We start from the raw sequence: 22937 nt of genomic DNA on the forward strand, positions 1-22937 counted from the left end.
TTATTGGTCTCCGTGCTACAGCCACAGAGAGCCTGCGGAGGCCAAGTCCTGCCACGGATATTTGCAGGACCCTTTCCTGAATTTTCTGTTTTTTGCTTAGAAAAACCACCTATCCCTTTTGGCGACAATAAAAGAAAAGACTTCTGGCATCACTCCACCCAACGGCTGACAAGTAGCGCAACTTGCTCCCACCAGTGTCCTAACCAATGGGTGCAAGATGTAACACACAAGCAAGGGAAGCAGTGATGGCCTACATAATATCTTTCTCTGCATACTAACCACATAGAAAGCCAGGGTTTGTCAGTAATTTTTGTTCCATCTTACTATCCCTGTATTACAGTCTTGTCTTGCAGGAAGAATCACTGCTGGAAAAGCTCAGAGAGAAGCAACGCCATAACACATCTTCAGGAGCACAACTGGGCACACTCCTCCATTCTCTCCTGAGACAGATGGATGCTCACCTTGCAACGTGGGCTTCAGTTTTCCTGGCTTATGGGGCACTTGGTGGGACCCTTTTTTAAATTTTCATTTTAGTAAGATTCTTTAAAATTATTTAACAAAGAGCTAAACATAAAGCTCTAAAACATCACAGCACTTATATTCAGGTTTTGCTGATTCTCACTGAATTGCAAACATTCACACCATGTCCCATAGCTTGATCATCCCCGTTACCTTCAAATTTCTTGCTATGATTCATTTGCAAGAATACTCCTTACAGCGGTATCAAAGAGAAACCTCCCACTGGGTTCGGTTCTAAATCAATCTGTGAGCTACGTGAGTGAGTGTAGCATAGTGGTTCAAGTGTCTAACTAGGACTGGGAAGCTCCAGGTTCAAATCTCCACTTAACCATGAAGTTTACTGAGTGACCTTGAGCCTGTCACCCTCTCTCTCAACCTAACCTACTTTACAGCATTGCTGTAAGGATCAATGAGTGCTGGAAGGAAGGAAGGAAGAGAATTGTGCATGCCACCCTAATCTTTTCAGAAGAAGCAAGAGATTGAAAAACATAGCAACTGAACTATTTTCACACTGTAGGACCTAGTAGTCTTTCAATCTCCAAGGTCTAAACACAATCCCAAACGTATTTCCTCTAGAGATAAGTCTCATGAGCCAAATGGGACTTACTCCCCGGGAAGACAGAAGCCTTAAATACATCACACAGATGCTGGTTTAAACGATTCCTCTCAAAACTATCGTTGGCCCCAAATGGGAATAAATGGAGAAGAGCAAAGAGCTTTCAGGATTGCCCATTAAATCAGAGTGATCTTCCACTTAAAAACAAAAGCTTAGAGTACCAACACAGACATGTAGTAGTTTAACTGCCTGTGCTCCTTGTCAGGTGGTCTTGAAATGGTGAAGACAAATGCTGTAATCTAAACAAAAACCAATGATATGTGCTGTTTATTCAAATGTCTGGTATTGGCCTTGGCGTGACTTCTCTACTAGTCCAGCTGCTCAGAAAACTACAGCCTGGCCAGCATTAGCTGTGTACAGAGCACAAAATGTTTGTATAACACTGTGATGACGCAGGAGGTGTTCAGACTAATAACTTTCATCTCCAGCTTTTGTGCACCATGGTCATGGTTGCAGAAATCATCTGCATGGTGAAAATGGAGCAACAGCAAACTGAAAGTTTTGTTTTCTCTTTTCGAGACTGTCACAATCTAATTCACTTGACTGTTCTAATTTTGCCTCACTTTGCAAACAATTATGAGGGTGGTGCTGTATTGGGGACTGATTTTAGACACCTGACCAAAATGAGTGAAGCAAAATGGATTTCGTTTTCAATGAAGATGGACTGGAGGTTTTCCCTTTAGGATCATGTATCTGTTTGCTACTTATACGTGTTAAATGCCTCAACAAATTAACAATTTAGGCATTTAAGAAATAAAGTGTAATTTAACCATGCTACAATGCACAATTAATCCAACTCAGCATAAAACCCAAATACAAAAACACCAGCACAATGATATTGGAAGGAGCTAAAAACAACCAGCAACTGACGGAACTGAACCAATAACCATACTAGAGGGACTAAAATAACGAGGGTGACAAAAATGTCTTAGAATGGCACTGAGAAGTCAACAAAGTGGACGTCAGGCAGTTTCCTAAGGGCAACTTGGAAGGGGATGCCACTAAAAAGGCCCTCTCTTGAGGCTACCCGCTAAAGTTCAGTTTGAGGGGACATTCAGAAAAGAGCATCCTTACTCAAAGCAGTGGTGGATTGTGCCCACAGGAATTGGTAGGGTGGAAGGCAGGGTAAATGAAGTCATAGCCAATGGACAGAGACAGAGACAATGAGCATAAGAGGCAACACATCCTAGTTTTGTCCTTGTTCTCCTCCCTCCTGGGCTCCACAAGGAGTGACACTGAGACCTAAGAGGCACAAGGTGACAGGCAGTACCATCTGCTGAACTGATTGTAAGCCTGGCAGGTGAGGGCTAACGGAGGAGAGACTGAGGTTTGTGGGGCAGTGCCCCATACACCCCAAGAGACCAGTGTCCACTGGCTCAAATGCTAGCAAAATGTCCATTTTTATGATAGGTCAAAGGTCACAAACATAGGAAGTTGCCATATACCAAGTCATTGACAAGCTGCAATGTGTGCAGGGGAGGTTGATCAAGATACTCAAGGGTCTGGAAACTAAGCCTTATGAGGAAAGGCTGAGGGAGTTGGGTTGTTTAGCCTGGAAAAGAGGAAACTGAGGAGAGATATGGTGGCCATCTTCAAATATCTAAAGGGCTGTCTCATGAAAGATGGAGCAAGCTTGTTTTCTCCTGCTCCGGAGAGTAGGCCCTGAACCAATGGATTCAAGTTACAAGAAATGAGATTCTGACTAAACTTCCGGAAGAACTTTCTGACAATGAGAGCTGTTGACTCCCCCAGAAGTTGGTGGACTCTCCATCCTTGGAGGTTTTTAAGCAGGGGTTGGATGGCCATCTGTCATGGATGCTTTAGCTGAGATTCCTGCTTTGCAGGGGCTTGGACTAGATGACCCTCGGGGTCCCTTCCAACTCTACAATTGTATGATTCTAGATGCTTTATACATTTATCCCAGTGTTGTCTATCCTGAAAACATGTAGCTCTCCAGGGTTTCTGAATTTCAGGTATTTCACATCTCCTGTTGCCTATTTCTGGGAAGTCGGGACATTCCACACACAAATCCTATTATCTAAAATTGAGCTGCGGCACTTTCCTAAGTTTGTGGTGGGAGGGGTTTGTACACTGCAAAGAGCCCCAGGGGGTTGCAGTGCACATCACTTCCACTATATCTTTTGAAGGATCCTTGCCAGAGGCAGTCAAGAAACTCACTGCCACGGGTACAGGATGAGTTTTGCAGCCAAAGCAGAGCTGTACCTGAATACAGTGCTTTACTTCTCTTTACTTCAGATATGAATGACAACCAGGGAAAGAGCAAGTAGTTTGATCTGGTATAAGGTAGCTTTCTATGAAATTGGTCATTGGTATGGAAGAAAGCAAACGGGGGCTAAACCTGCTCCCTTTACCTGGAGATACCGTTCTTGTCTATCTCACAGGAGAGTTGTGAGGTAACATGGAAGGGTACAGGGAAGCATGTGTATACCCCATAATTCCCTGAGAGGTAACAAATGTATTAGAGGGATGTGGGTGGTGCTGTGGTCTAAACCACAGAGCCGATCAGAAGGTCAGTGGTTCAAATCCCTGCGACGGGGTGAGCTCCCGTTGCTCGGTCCCTGCTCCTGCCAACCTAGCAGTTCGAAAGCACGTCAAGTGCAAGTAGATAAATAGGTACCGCTCTGGCGGGAAGGTAAACGGCGTTTCCGGGTGCTCTGGTTTCGCCAGAAGCGGCTTAGTCATGCTGGCCACATGACAAGGAAGCTGTTTGCGGACAAACGCCGGCTCCCCCGGCCTATAGAGCGAGATGAGCGCCGCAACCCCAGAGTCGTCTGCGACTGGACCTAATGGTCAGGGGTACATTTACCTTTACTAACAAATGTATTCAATTAAATTAAAATACATACACACACATATATGAAAACCCTAGTTCCAGATGCCATTATTGAGACAGTCCTAGGAAGTTGGAGATAAACATTTTCAAGGAATGCTATTAAAAAAAGAAGTCCAAGTGTTAAGTTGGGTAGCTAAGAGATGGAAAGAGCGAGATCCGGTAAAGGAACTTTCTTACAATAAACCAGCTGCAAGATAAACCACACTACTGGCTCCGATGACAAATCACAAAACTCAAGACTGCTAAATTTCAAGGTTGGCTGCAATTCCATTTCTGAAAGAGGGGGTGGGGGCAAGGAGAGAGAGGCTAGGGACATAGAACACCTGCTGTGTGGGAATTTAATATCACTCAGCTCCATCTTGCTTATTCACAAAAATAGACATCCCATGTGTGGTAAGAAAAAAGCCAGATAAAAATCGAAAAACCCCTGATGATTCATCTCATATTCCAATTTTGTTTTTACATGAAAGCCTAGGACTTTTAGAACTCTATAAATTATTTTGTTTATTGCTGTGTTTCAAATAGCAGCACTTAAAGATGTTTACCAATTCCCAAGAAACACACATTCATTACTGGTGCAGTCCTAAATATAACCTCACACACAAAGTTTGGAAAATTCCACACTTTCCAGGATTGGATGTGCTGGGGACATGAGTGTATTCTCCTCACTGAGGAGCTTGATGTCATGTCTGGAAACAAAATAGGCCAAATAACATTAAACATTTCAAATATACGAGGATTTTCAACATGCACAAAATCAACGCCCCTCAGAAACATCTAGAAATATTTTTCCACATAAATAGAAGCCAACTTTTCCTGTGAAAAACAGGTAGCACCTATAAACACTTTCCCACTTAATAAAACAACTGCTTACTGTGCATACATTTGTAAGCTGCCATTATTTCCTATAACTCTGACTAGCAAGCTGGTGATAAGTGCCTTTTGTGAAAATTTTGAGGAAATATAGCAGCGTTCTGATTATAACAATGCCCATTTTGCTGTTATAGGAGTTCTTATGCTACTTCACAAGGTAGTTTGTAAACCACTCAAGAAAATCATTTTAATTCTGCTGATAAAGTAAATAAAACAAACAAAAACAATTCATTCTGGCTAAAACCTGCTACTTTTACATTCCAGTTCTCAGATTTCGGGATGAGGAACCTATAATTGTTCAGTTCTCATCAGCCTCAGGTAGCATGGTTGATGGTCAGAGGATGATGGGGGTTGTAGTCCAGCAATATCTGGAGGGCCAGAGGTTTCTCACCCCTGCTATATTTGGTGAGATATTTGCTGGCCCAGCTGCAGGTTCCTGCGCAGATCTTCACTGGCCCAGTCCAGAAAACAATGGAAGGACTTCAGGCATGATTACATGATGGAAGAGCTATAAATATTAACGTGCTGAAGTCCGACTTTGTCAGAGATTTTACGGCAGCGCAACTTTTGGGTATTAAAGCCATTGTTAGCTAGGAAAGTCATTATTTGAAATGCTTACAAGGAAAAAAATCAATGGTGAGTAAAAGAGCTACGCATCAAAGTATCTGATTTATTACTAAGAACTTGGGTGGCCATCGATTAAAAACTTACAGACAGAAAGGTACTGAAGGTTCTCCCCAGCCGCCACCAAGCAACTCTCAGAACCAGCATCTGGTTAACTTTCAATATTTAAACAGGTGCTGTTTTATTCTGGGCATGTTTAAGTTCATCAGCAACCATTTACAACACTGGGGGGCCCTCAGCTGGTAATGTGAGAAACTAGCCTATGCTGAGTGCAGAAGGTTTCGTCTTCCACGCTTGCTGATGTCCAACAGAAAAACATTAGTCTATGTTAAAAAGAAGAAGAAATGAGCTGATGTTGCATTTTAATTTAATACAGCACAGAATAAGCGTACTATTACCACTAGAGCAAAAGCAGGTGGGATTAAACCAAGTTCAAAAGTGACCAACACGTGTGCACTGCAACAGCTGTGCTTGGACCCAGATTTATTCCCCCCCCCCTTTTTAACGAGTTGCTACGTCTCTCAATTCTAACCCTTAAACGTCAAAACAAAAACAAAACAGGTCTGTCTCAGGGACGCTTCGCCATTTCCTTCTCAACCACGTTAGTCTCGCAATTCAAGCATATGAGCAGAAGTTTTAGAACACATCAGCTTCTGCCTGGAATCGTTTGATGGCCTAGGATCACTTGATCCTGGGATCATCTGATCCTGATTGGGAACCTGGAAGAGAAGTAACTGGATAGGTACAAAAGTTTATGGCACAGCAACAGTTAGGCTGCAACATTGTTTTGGTAGTGCAATATAGCACCACTATAGAGAGATGTTGTGTATGTGCTGTGTTTGTTACACCGGCAATAGCTGCTGGGCCACAACGCAGGACTGGGGAATCTTTTTCAGCCACATTCCTTTCTGGGCAACTTTCCAAGGGCCATTTGCTGGTGGCGGGTGGAGCAACAAAAGGCAATTTTACCATTGTACAGTAGGCTTGTTTCTACACACACCCCTCCCCGTCCTCCATCCAGACAAGCGGGTGGCACTGTCAGAGTTCAAGGTCACATACAAGCCTGGCTAAACTACTTGGGGTGGGAAGCAGGACCAGTGAGAGAGGCAGCCTGGGGAGCAAGAGGCATAACCTGGGAAGAGGCCCAAGAGCCACGCAGAGACTCCAGAGGGTTGTATTTGTCTTCTAGGCCCAAGGTTCCCCATACCTTCCACAATGCACCACCCACTAGTTTTATTACAATATATGAAGACCACAAGAAGCTGCTCAAGTCTTGGCCCATGGTTCAGTTCTGCTGCTGAAGCTAAGGGTGCCTGATGTTAGAAGCTACCTGAATGGGAGGTAACTGGGAAATTCTATGTACGCCCCTTAGAAAAAAGTAGGGTGTAGCATAGCAATCAGCAGTTTGAGCTACAAATCTGAAATTCTCCCAGTTGAATTTCACCTCTGCCAGTGAGCTCACCAGGTGGCCTTAGACAAGCTGTTCTCTGTGAGGCTTTCTCTCTATCTGCTATACAGGGACTACAACTCCTTACAGGCAAGGACAGCAGACAACGTAAATTGGACATTGCACAAAGCGCTATAAATGCTGACAACAAACACACACAACACCCCTTCACTTGTTAAGTTTCCCCTTCCGCTGTTTTTGTGAGATGAGTATGGATCTTTGCCATATGGATGAATTTTCTGCTCATCTGAAATGGCAGCCAATTTAAAATAACGGCGAGAGAAAAGCTTACAGAATATGGACCTTAAAGACTTCTGTTTCCAAACAATTTGCACACATTTACCCTGCTTGAAGGGACGCGGGTGGTGCTGTGGGTTAAACCACAGAGCCTAGGACTTGCCGATCAGAAGGTCGGCGGTTCGAATCCCCGCAACGGGGTGAGCTCCCATTGCTCGGTCCCTGCTCCTGCCAACCTAGCAGTTCAAAAGTACGTCAAAGTGCAAGTAGATAAATAGGTACCGCTCTGGCGGGAAGGTAAACGGCGTTTCCGTGCACTGCTCTGGTTCGCCAGAAGCGGCTTAGTCATGCTGGCCACATGACCCGGAAGCTGTACGCCAGCTCCCTCGGCCAATAAAGCGAGATGAGCGCCGCAACCCCAGAGTCGTCCGCGACTGGACCTAATGGTCTGGGGTCCCTTTACCTTTACTACCCTGCTTGAACATCAGAGGTACTAATTCATATTGCAGTGGGGAGGGAGTACTCCTGTTGAAGTTTCAGCCAATTAGCCCTACCCATTTCTAGAATACTCCATTCCAACTCCCATCCAGGTTCTCTCTCTCTCTCTAACCATCATTCAACATTATGCTGTCACTCAGCATAACCCCAAATTGTTTGTCAGCAGTCCAGTTTTAACTACATAGCCATCACAACGCAACATAGATACTGTAGGTGTGTATGTGGTTTTTTGTGTGCATCTATGCACACACACCTGCCTGCTCCAAGACTATTTGATATATGTGACCCAAATGCTAGCCAGTTCCTGTTTGTTTTCTGTTGCCTTATTAAACATTAGCTGTCATTATATTTCTGAAAACAAGATAAAATTGATTGTGTCCTTCAAAACAAAAGCCACATCCCATAGATTATAGGTTATAATAATAATAATGAAGCCTAATTTGCTGGAACAGTAACCGCATTAACTCAAGGAACATTGTAAGTAGGCATTTGTTTCCATTAGCCCCTCTGAGAACAGACTGCCAAGAAAAATAGAGACTTTGGGAACAACTCTGAGATTTCGATTCCTGTGGCCGATGGAAACCAGAAGCCTTTGCCATGTTGAGACTAGTTCCCTGGGAAAAGTGAGAACTGATTTTTAATGCTTGAGCACCACCCAGTAGCCAGCATATGAAATAACACTCCTCGTATAGGCTTCAATGGTAAAGAAACTTACACATAATTGACACACAAAATGGAAGGTATATAGTGCCTCATCCTGTATGAATTAATCAAAAAATAATATGCAATACTCAGTTTGAATATAATGAAATGCCCAGATGAAAAAGGGAAGTCCAATTTGTTATCAATCAATTCTACGCCACTTCCAGGGCTAGGGCAGCAGCAGTTGGTGTGAAAATTGTCTGCAAAGGCAAATCCTCAGCTCAGGGCTAAAGGAATAATACACTATGAATATATAGTAAGGTTAATTTGCCCTTGCAGGTATAGCATGCAGGTACAGACAATGCTGTTCAGACTGCAGTAACTGCATTAATAACCAGGATATGAAACTAGGTTTATCCATAAACAAAAACTCAAAAGGGGAAAACATTGTTTTGTTTTTTACATTGATCTGGTTTGCATGACCTGCTGAAGTATTTCTTGGCTACGGCTCATGCTTAGGTTCAGCGTGGTACAGGAGTAAACAGTCCCAGGAAAGACTGAAGCAGCTGCAAGCATTTCTCTGTGGTACTGGTGAGCCATAGCTTGGCTGAATGTGCTGTGCAGACCAGGCCACAGATTCAGGCAGTGGTGAAAATGGAGAAGTAGGGAGCCAAAGTAACTGCAAGTTGCAGGCGACCAAATCACATCATTTTAATAAGGAACCTTGCAGCCCTCTGCAAAGGACTGAGCGAATGACAAAGAGTAAGTTTAGCTATTAGCTATCTATCTATACAAACACACACAAGAACACACATTCAGAACTTGATTATTCTACTTTGTCCCATATGAAGATATAACTGCAATGAAAGCACAGCACTGTGGGAACCAGAGAGATGCTGCACCATGTATACAGCTTACATGCTAAGTCTTGGGCAGACCAGCTTCAGAAATAGCCACACTCTGTAAACTTTGACCCAAGACCTTTTATAAACTGCAGCCTTAATGCTCTTTCTGCTGTTGATTATACCTTCCATATAAATTGTAATGAGTATGGGTTGCTCGTGCGTAAGTTGCCGCCTCTCCTGGCTATGTTGCCTGGTTAAACCTTTCTGTCTGGACAGCCCTTCACTTCATGGCTGCCTCAGTCGCTAGCAGAATCCGTCAGTGGGCGTTTCTTAAACCTTTTCCAGCATAAAAGCTGTTTGACGCCAAGTCTCCTCCTACTCTCCCTGCGCGGAAGTCTTCTGCGCAGGGAGGGCGTGGGTAGCAGAGGACCCGTGCTCTCCCCGCTGGTGTCCGGTGAAGAGTCCTGGAGCCCTCTCGCTGATTCCCCCATCAGCCCCTCTATATCCCTGGTGTTGCACTGATTTGCTTCCCCCGCTGATGAGCTGCCTCTCTCCCTGCTGGGCCCTTCTCCAGCATCATTTGAGAGCCTTCCCTCTGCCTCTAGCTCCGATGTCAGTTCCCTGACATAAATGTCAACAAGTAAAATGATAGAATTGTAGAGTTGGAAGGGAGTCATCTAGTCCAACCCTCTGCAATGGAGGAAACTCAACTAAAGCATCCATGACAGATGTCCATCCAACCTCTGCTTAAAAACTCTCCAAGGAAGGAGAGTCCACCACCTTCTGAGGGAGTCCGTTCCACAGCTGAACAGCTCTTACTGTCAGAAAGTTCTTCCTGATCCTTAGTTGGAATCTCCTTGAAACTTGGATCCATCGGTTTGTTCCTACCCTCCAAAGCAGGAGAAAACAAGCTTGCTCCATCTTACACGTGAAAGCCCATTAGATATTTGAAGATTTGACTAAGAACGATAGTTTGTATCCAACCAGTGTCCTGCCAACTGAAAGTTTTTTTGATCAGGTGGAGGCTTCTGTCCGTAGAATAGGAGCCAAGGCAATTTTTGGGTACCTCCGCCCCCCCAAAATCTGCTCCAGAGTTTGAGAACCCTACACAGAACAGTGTCAGAGGTATTAGAGGGGATTGCAGGAGGAAGGGGACTGGCTCTTTCACTTGCAGAAGGCTCCACTGAAGCCATCATGGAAGGACACCCATTGGCTAGAACCCATGGGATGAATCCTAAGTTTCCGCACTCCTAACAAAGTCTTTGCATCCAATCCTATTGTTTCCCAATTCTCATATTATTTTGACTAGGCATCAGATCATTTGCAGCTTAGAAGACATGGCAACATGCCTCCTTGGCAAAAAAAACCCAACATCCCCCCCCCCCTTCAGTATACTGTTTCTTCCAGCAGTGCTTGGACAGATCCCTGCATAGGGCACAGCTAATTTCTGAGCAAGAACATTTCACTCCAATTAGTACGGAAAGTAGCTCTGTCACTGTGACAAATGACTACTGTTAATCTATAAAAGGTCTGTTATGATTTTACATTTTTGCACCTTAAGTCCCAATTCTTGGCACAAGAGACACTTGCTGCTAGCAGAGAATAGTTTCAAATACCTTTCTTATTAAGTAATGCAATTTAGTGTCTTTGGAAACATAATTATACATCCATTTATATCACTGCTCCCATGTATTTTAGTCACTTTATCAGGATAGCAGTTTCAACATTAAGCGTTCCCTGAACCCATATTTGGTATAACTGCTAAAGACATGCTTATACGGAGAAAACAGGAAAGTCTGGACTATACAATTTCTTATTTTTCACTGTCAAGAGCAGTCCTGCTAAGAAAAATGTCCACTTTTTAAAAAGTGAAGGAATAGAAAAATACTTTACTACTTGTAATCCTAAGAGACAGAAGTTTTAAGATCTAATCTTAGCAGCTATTGAGATGTTAAACTTTCCCCTCACTTTCTGTGCTTGGAACTGAATTTTTTTGGGTGGAATCCAACGTAGTGCTAAGTCTTTCATTCTGTCAGAACAAGGACTTCTCCTAGAGCAATACAATGTTCTCCACCTCTCCTCCCCCTATGAGCCCATTAAATCGGTTCTAGGGGTTCCCTCAACCCTCTGGAGCAGACCTGGGGATGGTGTGGGACATGCATAGATAGGAGGAATGGGGGGAGAAGTCCTGTTGTGCAAGTCGATATCCTTGCACTACCAGGGCACAGCAGATGCTCTTTATATCTGAATTTTAAAAGAAGCGGTAGTCCAAACACACTGAGTTTTGTTATTGACTTATAACAGTCACCTCAAACTTTTCCATCACTGTATTTTAGGTATTTAGCTTTTCAGAAATAGTGATTCCTGGACACAGGGCTGCCTCCTTCATTTTAATGGACAGAGCATCCTTTTGCACACTAGTAGTGGTACACACCACTGAAGCTAAACGAAGCCCTTGAGAACAGGGGAGTTCCATATGTATATTGGAGCTAATATGGGGCTCCAGGTTGGGGAAACCATCTTTAAAAACACCCCCCCCCCGAATTCTCTCCAGACATAACTGCAAAACATGGTTAAAATGAGCTTAAATATTATTTTAGCATTGTATTTAGTTGGCAAACCAGAATCCAACCCTCTCGGGTTTTATGCTCCTCGAGTGAGGAGGAAAACAGGGACATGAAGGTACCTCTCCTTTGCGCAACCACCCTCCATGCATTGGAAACTGAATGCCTGCAACAGGAAACCTTCTCTACTTCAATTGACATTCATTCATTCACACACACACACACACACACACACACACCCCAAAAGGAAAGTGTTGGGAATAGGCAACAGAGAACAGAGGGGTGGGGTGAACCACTGAAGAGCACTTCAGAAAACAGGATTTTCAAACTATGATTTGGACCAATGGTTGGAATCAATAAACCATGGTTTTGAAATGATAAACCATGGTTTTAAGTTACGGCTCTCACACTGCTCCCATGAGCTCCTACATCACAGAAGCAAGGGCTAAGTGGGTGGAGAAACAAAGCAGAGAAACCAGGCTTGGCCTACGCATTTCTAATAATAATAATAATAATAATTTATTATTTATACCCCGCCCATCTGGCTGAGTTTCCCCAGCCACTCTGGGCGGCTTCCAATCAAGTGTTAAAAACAATACAGCATTAAATATTAAAAACTTCTAAACTCGAACCTTGCCTTGATGCAATGTCTGAGCTGCACTTTATAAGTTAAGGGCTACAATCTATGAGGAATTTTTAAGACGGCTTCAGAGTACAAACACTGATAATGCAGCTTAGACACCAGGTCTAGTTAATCCTTGACCTCTATAATAAATTCTGCCTAGTGAATGACTGAGTGGGAGGAATCCAGCACAGAAATAGAAAGCCAAAAGAGAAAGCAAAGTCTGGCAGCAACACTCACCCATCATTGGAACATGTCAAAAATTCCTCCTTTATTTTGGGATGCCAACATCCTGAATTCAGCATCGCTGTGTGTCCCTAGAAAAAGGGAAGCAAAGGTGTGCGTATTAAAACTCCAGGCAGAATTATTTTTGTTGCCTTCCTTTCTTGACATTTCAGTTGGCAAGTACCAGGTACCCTCATTATTAAATACAATGATGTGTTCTACAAACTGTTTCATCAACAGCCCACATCAAAGCTACAATACACAGGTATTTTACATTTAAGAGTTGTCAACTTTTCCGCCCCAAGCGGTACCTTCTTTCATCTCTGCTTATTCCATTTCAACATCTATATAAAGCACTACTACTAGTAGTAGTATATATAAATCACTACAACTATACAGGTGTCTCCCTGTTAACATGGGGGTTACGTTCCTGGGTGCCACGTGTATACGTGAAATCGTGTATAGTGGGGAACACCATCTAAAAAGCCTGTAAGACCCTCCAATTGCCTCCAAACTTCCTTCCTCAAACTTCAACTCTCCACAGGTCTCAAAGGTTGGTGCAAAGCCTCCTGGGATTGCAAGCCATTTTCCCACTCTTTTCACGCCATTTTTGCAGTTTTCCTGCTCTTCTCAGGCTGTTTTTGCCCTTTTCACACCCTTTTGCAGTTGTTTGATTACAGTGGTAGCTCGGGTTACAGACGCTTCAGGTTCCAGACTCCGCTAACCCAGAAATATTACCTCGGGTTAAGAACTTTTCTTCAGGATGAGAACAGAAATCGTGCTCTGGCGGCGTGGCGGCAGCGGGAGGCCCCATTAGCTAAAGTGGTGCTTCAGGTTAAGAACAGTTTCAGGTTAAGAACGGACCTCCAGAACGAATCAAGTTCTTAACGTGAGGTACCACTGTATTTCCTGGCAAACGTGCCAGGACTGTGTAACTAATCTGTATTAAGCTGGTTCCTTTTAATGCAGGCGCAGGGACACTTTTTCACCCCAGAGGCCTCACTCCCTTCTGGGGGCTGCATGCCAGTGGTGGGAGGGGTCAAAGGCAATAGTGAGTGGAGCAACAAACGTGCCCAGCAGAATGGTTTCTACATGCTCCTGCAAGTTCCTCACTATCCTTCATTCAGACGAGCAAGAAGCATTTCCTTAGTCTCCACTGAGAACAGGGAAATGGTATGGAAAGTCACACCGCTCAAGCTAAGCATTCTTTTGCTTACCTTGGTGTTTGCCATGTCTACGATGTACTGGTCTCCTTTTACACACTCCATTACAGGGAAGCCATCTCTGTCAAGGACTTTGGCTTGGGAGTTGCCCGCAACAACGAGGATGACATCCCCTGTGCTGCTGTACTGCAGAGACTTGATCTGGTGGCTGAAAAATTAAGGGATGACGTTTCAAACAGCATTACGTTTACACTGTGTCAGAGCACTGGAGGGCTGTGCTCGTTTTAGAAAACATAAAACGAAGTAATGTTTGCCACCACTTTTCTACCAGGAAATAGTACTTCATTGGAAAGCAACCCGCTAACAAAATAACCTGGATCATAAATGGTAAGATCTAGCTACTTGAATGTAGCTACCCTGACCGTAATCCAATGAATGTTTCCTGTGGAAGCTCCCAGCACCAAAGTTCCCCAAACTTCTTTCAAGTTGAATACTTTGAAGGAAAGAAGTTTGCTTTCTAAACTCAAACGAGCTTCCAGTGGGACTGAAGACTCTAGTACACATGTGAATCCCTGGATTTCAGCCAATAACAATATAAATCTATGCAATGCAATTAACACACACAATTAGAGTCATGTTAATAGACATCTGCTGTTTAGTGAAGCCCACAGGATGATGGAAACCTAGTTGCATATCCCTGTGGACAGTTAATTCACTCCCTAGCTTAACCCACCTGCATGTAGACAAGACTGGACCCCAAATTAACACAACAGCAATTCAAAGGGACAAACAACAGCAAATGCATCATAAGCTGTGAGACCCAAAACTATATTAAAAAGCTAACCTGCAATCTCAATAACCATTTGTTTAGGCTCCTCTACCAACAGATGTCAAATTACATATTATGTACGTCGCTATCACATTACTAATCCTCAATTCATGTCACAAAATATATACATTTCTTCTTCCCAGAATTGCAGGCTGACATTTGGGGCAGTATCCAATAAAGTAGTTCTGCTAGCACAAGGATTTCTGCTTGCTCAGCGCAACTTACTCTCCCCTCTCCTCTTCCTGTGCCCCTGCCGAAATCTGAGGGGAAACCCAGAACAGATTTTTTTTTGGGGGGGGAGGGGAAGTTCATTTGTGCTGTGTACCACCCTTTGTGCCAATTGATTCAAGAATGGAAGTCACTATTCTAGGCCAACTAACTGAAATCAAAATTGTTTTATCTTGGACTTGCTCCTAACAAGCATAATTAAAAAAGAACTTCCCATCAGTGATCCAACAAGACGAAGGCCAGATCTCAATGGCAGAGCCCATGCTTTGTATGCAAAAAGTCCCAGGCTGCGTCCCTGCTAGGCCTGAGGATGACTACACCTAGAGATGTTGGGGATCCACTGACAGTCAGATGTTTTGAACCACAACTCCCTTTTCCCCCTTAACTATTGGCCACATTGGCTTGGGCTGATGGGAGCCACTCTCCACCTTGCGTAAATTTAATTTGTGTGATCACAGCCAGTTGGCGGCCAAGTGCATAAACCTGTGACTGCGCAAGTTAAATGCTTGCAAGTTGTGAGTTTTTTAAAAACCCTTTCCCCCCTTAAAAAGCTATGTATAAAAATATATATTTTCATGCTTAATTCCACCACCCCCTCACCAGTTTTCCAAACTTAAGAAAAATGTAGAATGAAGTCAGCTGGACTAGCCAAGTTTTGGCACAGGATGCTACTCATACCCGCCAGACGAATTTAAAACCATTAAATCAAGATTTAATGTTGACATTAAGTACAGACAATGCAAGCCCTAAAGGTCTCATACATTGCCATATTCATTTACTGAGCTTTCTCCTCTTGGAAGGCACTCCTGCAATGCTACCAAAGTGTTCTTTGGTTCAACAAGAAATTTGAGGATTTGGTGTGAAAAGGTTGCTAGAATAAAGTGATGGCAATCCACATTCCTCCACTACAATACTAGTACATGTGGCTCTGCTCTGGTATCATGAGGACTGTTTCACTAGTAAAGGTAAAGGGTCCAGTCCATTAGGTCCATGACTGACCATTAGGTCCAGTCATGACCAACTCTGTGGTTGCACGCTCATCTCGCTTTATTGGCCAAGGGAGCCGGCGTACAGCTTCCGGGTCATCTGGCCAGCATGACTAAGCCGCTTCTGGCGAACTAGAGCAGCGCATGGAAACGCCGTTTACCTTCCCGCCGGAGCGGTACCTATTGATCTACTTGCACTTTGATGTGCTTTCGAACTGACAGGTTGGCAGGAGCAGGGACCGAGGAACGGGAGCTCACCCCGTCGCGGGGATTCGAACAGCTGACCTTCTAATCGGCAAGCCCTAGGCTCTGTGGTTTAACCCACAGAGCCACCCGCATCCCCGTTTCACTACTTAAGTCCAAAGAGGGTCTTCCATCACACAACTGGCCCCAAAATATTTAAGTGTTCATTCAGAAGCTTATGCAGAAGATGAAAGCAAGCCCCCAAATAGGGGTAGAGATCTTGTGGCCCTTCAGATGTTGCTGGACAACTCTTGCTATTGCTGACCATCGGGCATGGTGGCCCTAGTATAAAAGAATACAGACATCCTCACCTCCAGTATAGAAGAATGGAAATCCCTTGTAACAAGTACGGTACAGTGTCAGATGCAAAGTGGATGAGGAAGCAACCGTTCCTCTCCTGAAGATTATTTCCCAAACAAACCATGTCTTGCATGAAATACAAGCCTGTGCTACCGAGGGAACCACAAAAACCGAAAGCTTTCCCTTAAGGGGAAAAAAAATTGCAGGCCTATGAACGAATCCTCCTAACTATAGAAAAACCTCTAAATGCCCATGTAAAGGATCCCACAAATGAAAAGCACATGGTATGAACTTGCATCAGATTTATCAGAACTACTGCTGTTATAATTATTTCACTTTTAAAAAAATAATACTCCAGTAAATGCAGTGTGTTTGCTTACTCTTTTAGCTTAGGCCTTTTTATATATATTTTTTTCTAAATTGACAAGTAAATAAAGCAGTAAAGATTTATAATATCAGATTTTCGGGTAAAAGGAGAGGCAATATGCACTCTGCCAAGGAGAGCTGTGTCTGAAATGTTTAGTAGAACTCAGGGTGGATTTCATTTAAATCAAATCAATTTAAATCACTCGTCAGTAAGACTTGATTTAAATCATTTTTTTTACAAAAAGACTCATTCTTGCTGGTATAATCTTAATATTTACAACCAGATGAAGGTTTCATTTTTTTGAATGATAAATTTTCAGAGTAGTTTTTACAGTTATATCAAAAATTACTGATTTGGTTATACTATTGGAAATACATAGACAGGTAATTATGAAATTATTGTGAGGTTTAACAAGTTATCTGTTTATATTTGGACAACTTTTCTGCTGTATTTTATTGGAAGGAGAAAAATAATCATTTCCTTAACAACAATTTAAACAATTTATTTAACTAAAACAATAACATTATAGCATATGTATCCATGTTTAACTGATGTGGTTAAACATTAAAAAAAAAAACTTAGACTGAGTTTTAGCACACATGAAAAACTTAAAATAAATCCTTATTTCCTAATGAATAGTCTTTGGAGTATAATGTAACTTAAATAGAAAACTATCTTTAGAAATATTCGGATTTTTGTATTTAAATCATTTTTTTTATTTAAATCAGATTTTTAAAATAAAATGCTTTTGGAGGAAAAATATATAGAAATATTTTTCCTCCAAAAGCATTTTATTTTAAAAATCTGATTTAAAAAAAATGATTTAAATACAAAAATCCGAATTAAATTTAAAATAATCCATTTTTAATATATAGTTTTTAAAAAAATCATTGATTTTTATCCACCCTGGTAGCATTTCTTCAAACTTAGTTCGGCAGCTATGAGAACTGCAACAAGTAATTTTTGAAAAGATGTTCCAGACTCTACCACCAACCTAGTAGTAGTGATCAAATACAAGATGCACCACCTCAGATTTTTGCATTGTGCTGCCCGAGGCAGATGGGAGTTGTAGCCCAACAACATCAAAAGGGCACCAGTTTGTTCAATACTGCTACATAGCATTGCTATTAAGTTGTTCTAAGACAGGAGCATTGCTGGTGTAAGTTTGGAGGGAGTTGGGAGAGAGAAACATCAGGATGTACCATTCACATGGTTGCAAAGATCGAAAAGCTTGAAGAGATGCATCCATTCCAGCAAAATCCCAAAATCTAACATCATAGTCGTAGCCTCCAGTTATCAAACGGGCACCCGAGGGATCCAGTCCTAAAGCAGAGACCTAGAAAGCAAAGCAAACAAATCAAACAAACCATTACCTGAACATCCAATGAGAGATCCATTTAGCTTTAAGCCTTTTGATGTAATATTTTAACTATATGAAAGCTTGCATCAATTGCACATTTTAGAAAATGTCCTGCATGATTCATTCTCTCCTCCCATGTGTGCACTCATGTATGTCTGAAATGGGGGGTTTATTCATATTTTTGATAGTTTCAATCCTGCATGATGGAGGAATTAAAGCTTCACTGGGGCCCTCTGAAGATCCCCGCAAAGCACCCCATAAATGCAGAAGATGGGATTGTACTCAGTTGCCCTTAACATACTGCAGAGTATTGAACACAATACAAAAAAATTCTGGTCTGAGTTATCCTGTTATTTTCATTTGCTAAAAGAATGTGGCAGCTTTAATATTACAATACTCCTTAGGCCAGCACCATCCTGCCTCTTCCTTTTGTGACACAAAATGGCTTGCAAATTAGACGATTCCAAATGGAGTGCACTATATACTGAGCGCCACAGATGACAAAACCACATTAGACAATCACTGCGTATACAGCTGAAGCAGCTGTAAACTGCAAGTACAGAAAACATGACACTTATAGTATCTCAGTTGATTATGTAACACTTTCCACTGCTCACCTACATGTCAAAACTGTCAGGAGAAAATTTATCCCTGCAGTTTCAGTGGGAAAACCACTCCTGTTACAGGCAAGGCAACTGGAAAATTAATTAGGTTTCTGGAAAGGATCTTCAACGTGGGAAATCTTTTCTGATATTTCTCAGCTGCACAGGAACACAGTCATCAACAGCTTAAATTCATTAGTTTGAAGAGATACAGATGGGAGTCTCAGCAAATGGACCTTACACGAGAGTCGGAGAGTCGGCTGAAGGAAACAGTGGTCCTTAAAACTTGCCCCTGGGTAGCAAATCATGGAGCAGGGTGTGTGGGGAGGTTAGCAGCCAATGGCTCAGCAAACTTGGTTTGACTACCAAGCACAGTGTGAACTATTCACAAAAAGTATCCATCTATCTTCAGTTAACATCCCATCTTTTTTTCACCCATCATGGAACCCAGGCCAATGTAGATGTGGTCTCCAGGAAGTCACATCACCCATCCAGGCCTGACCAGATCCCAAGTTGTAGAGTTTCCATGGGACGTGGGTGGCGCTGTGGTCTAAACCACTGAGCCTCTTGGGCTTGCTGATCAGAAGGTTGGCGGTTCAAATCCCCGCGATGCGGTGAGCTCCCACTGCTCTGTCCCAGCTCCTGCCAACCTAGCAATTCAAAAGCATGCCAGTGCGAGTAGATAAATAGGTACCGCTGTGGAGGGAAGGTAAACAGCATTTCCATGAGCTCTGCCTTCCGTCATCATGTTCCATTGCGCCAGAAGCAGTTTAATCATGCTGGCCATATGACCCAGAAAGCTGTCTGTGGACAAACATCGGCTCCCTCAGCCTGAAAGCGAGATGAGTACCACACCCCATAGTTGCCTTTGACTGGACTTAACCATCCAGGGGTCCTTTACCTTTACCTGTAGAGTTCCCTCTCCAACAGAGGTTTGTCTCGCTTCTTCACTATACAGCTTTCAGTGAGTACAAAAGACACACCTCTTTACTCCCGAGAAGTGTGGTTTCAGGGCCCACCCTATTCCTGTGACTGTAACCTAATTTTCAATTGTTCTAACCTGCTCTGGGACCTCCTGATGAAGGGAGGGGAAATTAATTAATTAATTAATTAATACAATAATATTAATTATGTCAGCTGGTCAACATGGATGGACAACATAGATGCCAAGACACTTACTGTTTTTGTCCCATGATGCAGTGTAATTTCATGTGAGTCAGGAATCTTCTTGACAGGATCCTAAGGAGGATAATACCGTTAAGAAAATTATTTATGTATACACATAAAAGGTCTTCTGCACAATAAAGAACAAAACACATTACAGAACTTGCTAGTGAAAGACAGCCCTTTCTCATATCTGTCCCTTATAAAAGCTCTACTTTCCACTTCCTTCACTAACAGCCCAATCCATCCAAACTGAACAAACAGCTCGCTAGCACCTAACTGAAAAAGAACCCCTATTCACTCCCCACCAATCCAGACTGAGAAGCTCTTCCAGCCAAACACCTTTAGACATCTTCTGATTGGTGCTTTTTATCCAAACAGAACCTAAGCTTTCTCAATTCTCTCTTCTCCTCCATCTTGTCTCCTAATTATTTGTGCTACCCCTCAGCAAGCCAGTCTTACAATCAATTACAACAAACCATGTCCACAACAAAAACAACATTTAACCAGCAAATTGGACTTTACCGTAGAATCAGCTCAAGTTTTTTTGCCTTCAAAAATGTGAGAGCCCACCTCCAGCCTGAAAGCAGCGCAGACCACTTCGTTCACCCGCATGCATACGCCCAGTGTACTAATGTGAAGTTGTATGGCTGTGGTTGCTTGCCAACTGATGGCTACCAATAAGAATCTTCAAAAAGTACAGTGCCAGAGGAAACTCAGGTCAGCCTTCCCCAACGTGATGCCCTCCAGATATCTTGGACTATAACATCCCTAGCCAGCGTGATCATGACTGGAATTGATGGGAGTTGTAATCTGAAACATCTGCAAGGCACCATAATGGGAAAGGCAGGCCCAGGTGAACCCGGGGGAAAGTAAGAGGCAGGAAATAAGAACACACAAGGATTTGAAAAGACGACAGGGCAAGAACGGTGGGTTATAAAACTTTATATAAATAAGTACAGAAAGCAAACATGACAGAAGAATGAGCTCTAAACAGGTGCCCTTGACTAGCTTGCCAATAGCTCCATACACTTGTATAAGGCACTGTGAGGAGGCTGGAGCCAAAGGGAGCAAAGAAGCTCAAGTAATAGACCTTTTAAGCTGTGCCAAGGAGCAAATCCCATCATACAGATATCAAGCGACATCTGCAACTGCCACCTGCACGTCATAAAAAAAAACCCCCAAACATGCAAATTTATCCCTGGAATTCCAAGAGCAAGTTGCCTGAAGTACATTCTGGAGAGAGAGCACAGTCCAAGGGATTCCGGAGTTTTAAACAAAACTGTTCAATCAAAACAAAAATTAAGATAACAGCCTCCCAGGACATGGCTTGGCAAAACATCTCTTAATAACAGCCAAATATTTATGAAGAATCAGTGTGACCCGTTCCCTTTTAGTACCTCCAAAGTTCCTAAATTATAGAATATACTATAAATATCTCCATGCCCACCCAAAAAAATGCCTATATATGAACAGAATTTCAGTTGCAAGTTGAGATGTATCCAAAAGGAGAATATATCGTGATCCCAAGGAAAACATTTAGGTAGTATATTTTAACGAGTGATGACTTCTGTGACAGAAGGTACTCTATTCCAGTGAGTGTTGCCATTAGCCTGACTAACTGTGGTAAAAACCTCCATTGAGGTCACTTATAATTTCACATGATCCTTCTATTTCCATTGTCCACATGAGGAGGCACAAGGAAGCACCAAGGTTTGCAGAAGTTGTTAAAAAAACCAAAAAACCTTCACTGAAAAATCAAACCCTGGAAATAGGGACCCCAAGGAGGACTGAGTATGATTAGTGGCCACAGAATGCTGGTGGACTGTGGGCAGGGAACAAAACACAGTATCATAGGTTGCAAGTTGGTAGAAAAGATGAGCATCTCCATGGCCTTGGCCTTTAACATCGAGCAAGTGAGTTATTAAAAGAAGGGTTAGATCAGCCACTCTTGTCCAGTGCTTCTGGTGGAATTCCAACAGAGGGCACATTGAGACACACTGACTATATTAGCCAAACCAACTAATACAGTGGCAGAAATCACAACCAGAAGCCACAACCAGGTCACATCTCACTGATCATACACCTCACATGCCAGATATAGAGAGAGATGTATACAATGAAGGACTGGGGGGTTTACAAATATCTATCACATTTTAGTGGTCTGGTTCAGACATAGCAATCTACCTTAGTTGACTGTTACAGCGTCAGTACGAGCCCTGGGCTGGCACATAAGACTATTGAAGCTACTGTTCCTGAAAAAGGGACGTGGGTGGCACTGTGGTCTAAACCACTGAGCCTCTTGGGCTTGCTGATCAGAAGGTTGGTGGTTTGAATCCCCGCAACGGGGTGAGCTCCTGTTGCTCTGCCCCAGCTCCTGCCAACCTAGCAGTATGGAAGCACACCAGTGCGAGTAGATAAATGGGCACAGCTGTGGCAGGAAGGTAAACAGCGTTCCGTGCTCTCTGGTTTCTGTCACGGTGTTCCGTTGTGCCACAAGCGGTTTAGTCATGCTGGCCACATGACCCGGAAAGCTGTCTGTGGACAAACGCCGGCTCCCTGAGCCTGAAAGCGAGATGAGCGCCACAACCCCATAGTCGCCTTTGAGTGGACTTAACTGTCCAGGGGTCCTTTACCTTTACCTTTTTACTGTTCTGGAATAGTAACAAACCATGGTTTGCTGTTGTGCTTTAACTGATGAAATGTATCTGAGGAAATGTATCAATGAATTCCAGGCTCAGTGAAGAATATCCAGAGGTAGAAAACTCTTAACATATGGCTGCCCAGTCATTGCTTAATAACCTTCTACAAAGCGATCTTACTGTTACCAATGCTCTACTAATGTTAACCTATAATCTACCATCCTGAAACCTGATATCCTGGAATGTTTTATTTATTAAATTTGTATACCACTGTTCATTTGAACTATGGTTGGGGCTACCTCTCATTTTCCAAGTTTGGACACACCCTCAAATCATGGTTTGCCGCAATCCAGGAACAGATACTTTCAATCTCTTATTCCCATGAAGACGAATAGGATCGCATAAGCCAGAGGATCACACCAACTTGTTCATGTAACAAACTGAACATACATTATTGCTATGTGCGAACAAGCCCAAGAAAGTGTCT

General features: G+C 42.9%; 1 protein-coding gene across 1 annotated transcript in view; it reads right to left on the reverse strand.

Annotated features, from left to right (window-relative positions):
* Positions 1-22937, reverse strand: part of WDR70 (WD repeat domain 70) — a 110199-nt gene that overhangs the window by 69970 nt on the left and 17292 nt on the right. The window contains exons 6-9 of the mRNA XM_083465978.1: positions 19824-19883; positions 17885-18018; positions 13784-13937; positions 12582-12658 (exon numbers count right to left, since the gene is read on the reverse strand). Of these exons, the coding sequence (XP_083322104.1) occupies positions 12582-12658; positions 13784-13937; positions 17885-18018; positions 19824-19883 (425 nt within the window). The remainder of the gene's footprint in view (positions 1-12581; positions 12659-13783; positions 13938-17884; positions 18019-19823; positions 19884-22937) is intronic.

The sequence above is a fragment of the Podarcis liolepis genome (genome assembly GCF_965112155.1).
Source record: "Podarcis liolepis genome assembly, chromosome: 11".
Taxonomy (NCBI): domain Eukaryota; kingdom Metazoa; phylum Chordata; class Lepidosauria; order Squamata; family Lacertidae; genus Podarcis; species Podarcis liolepis.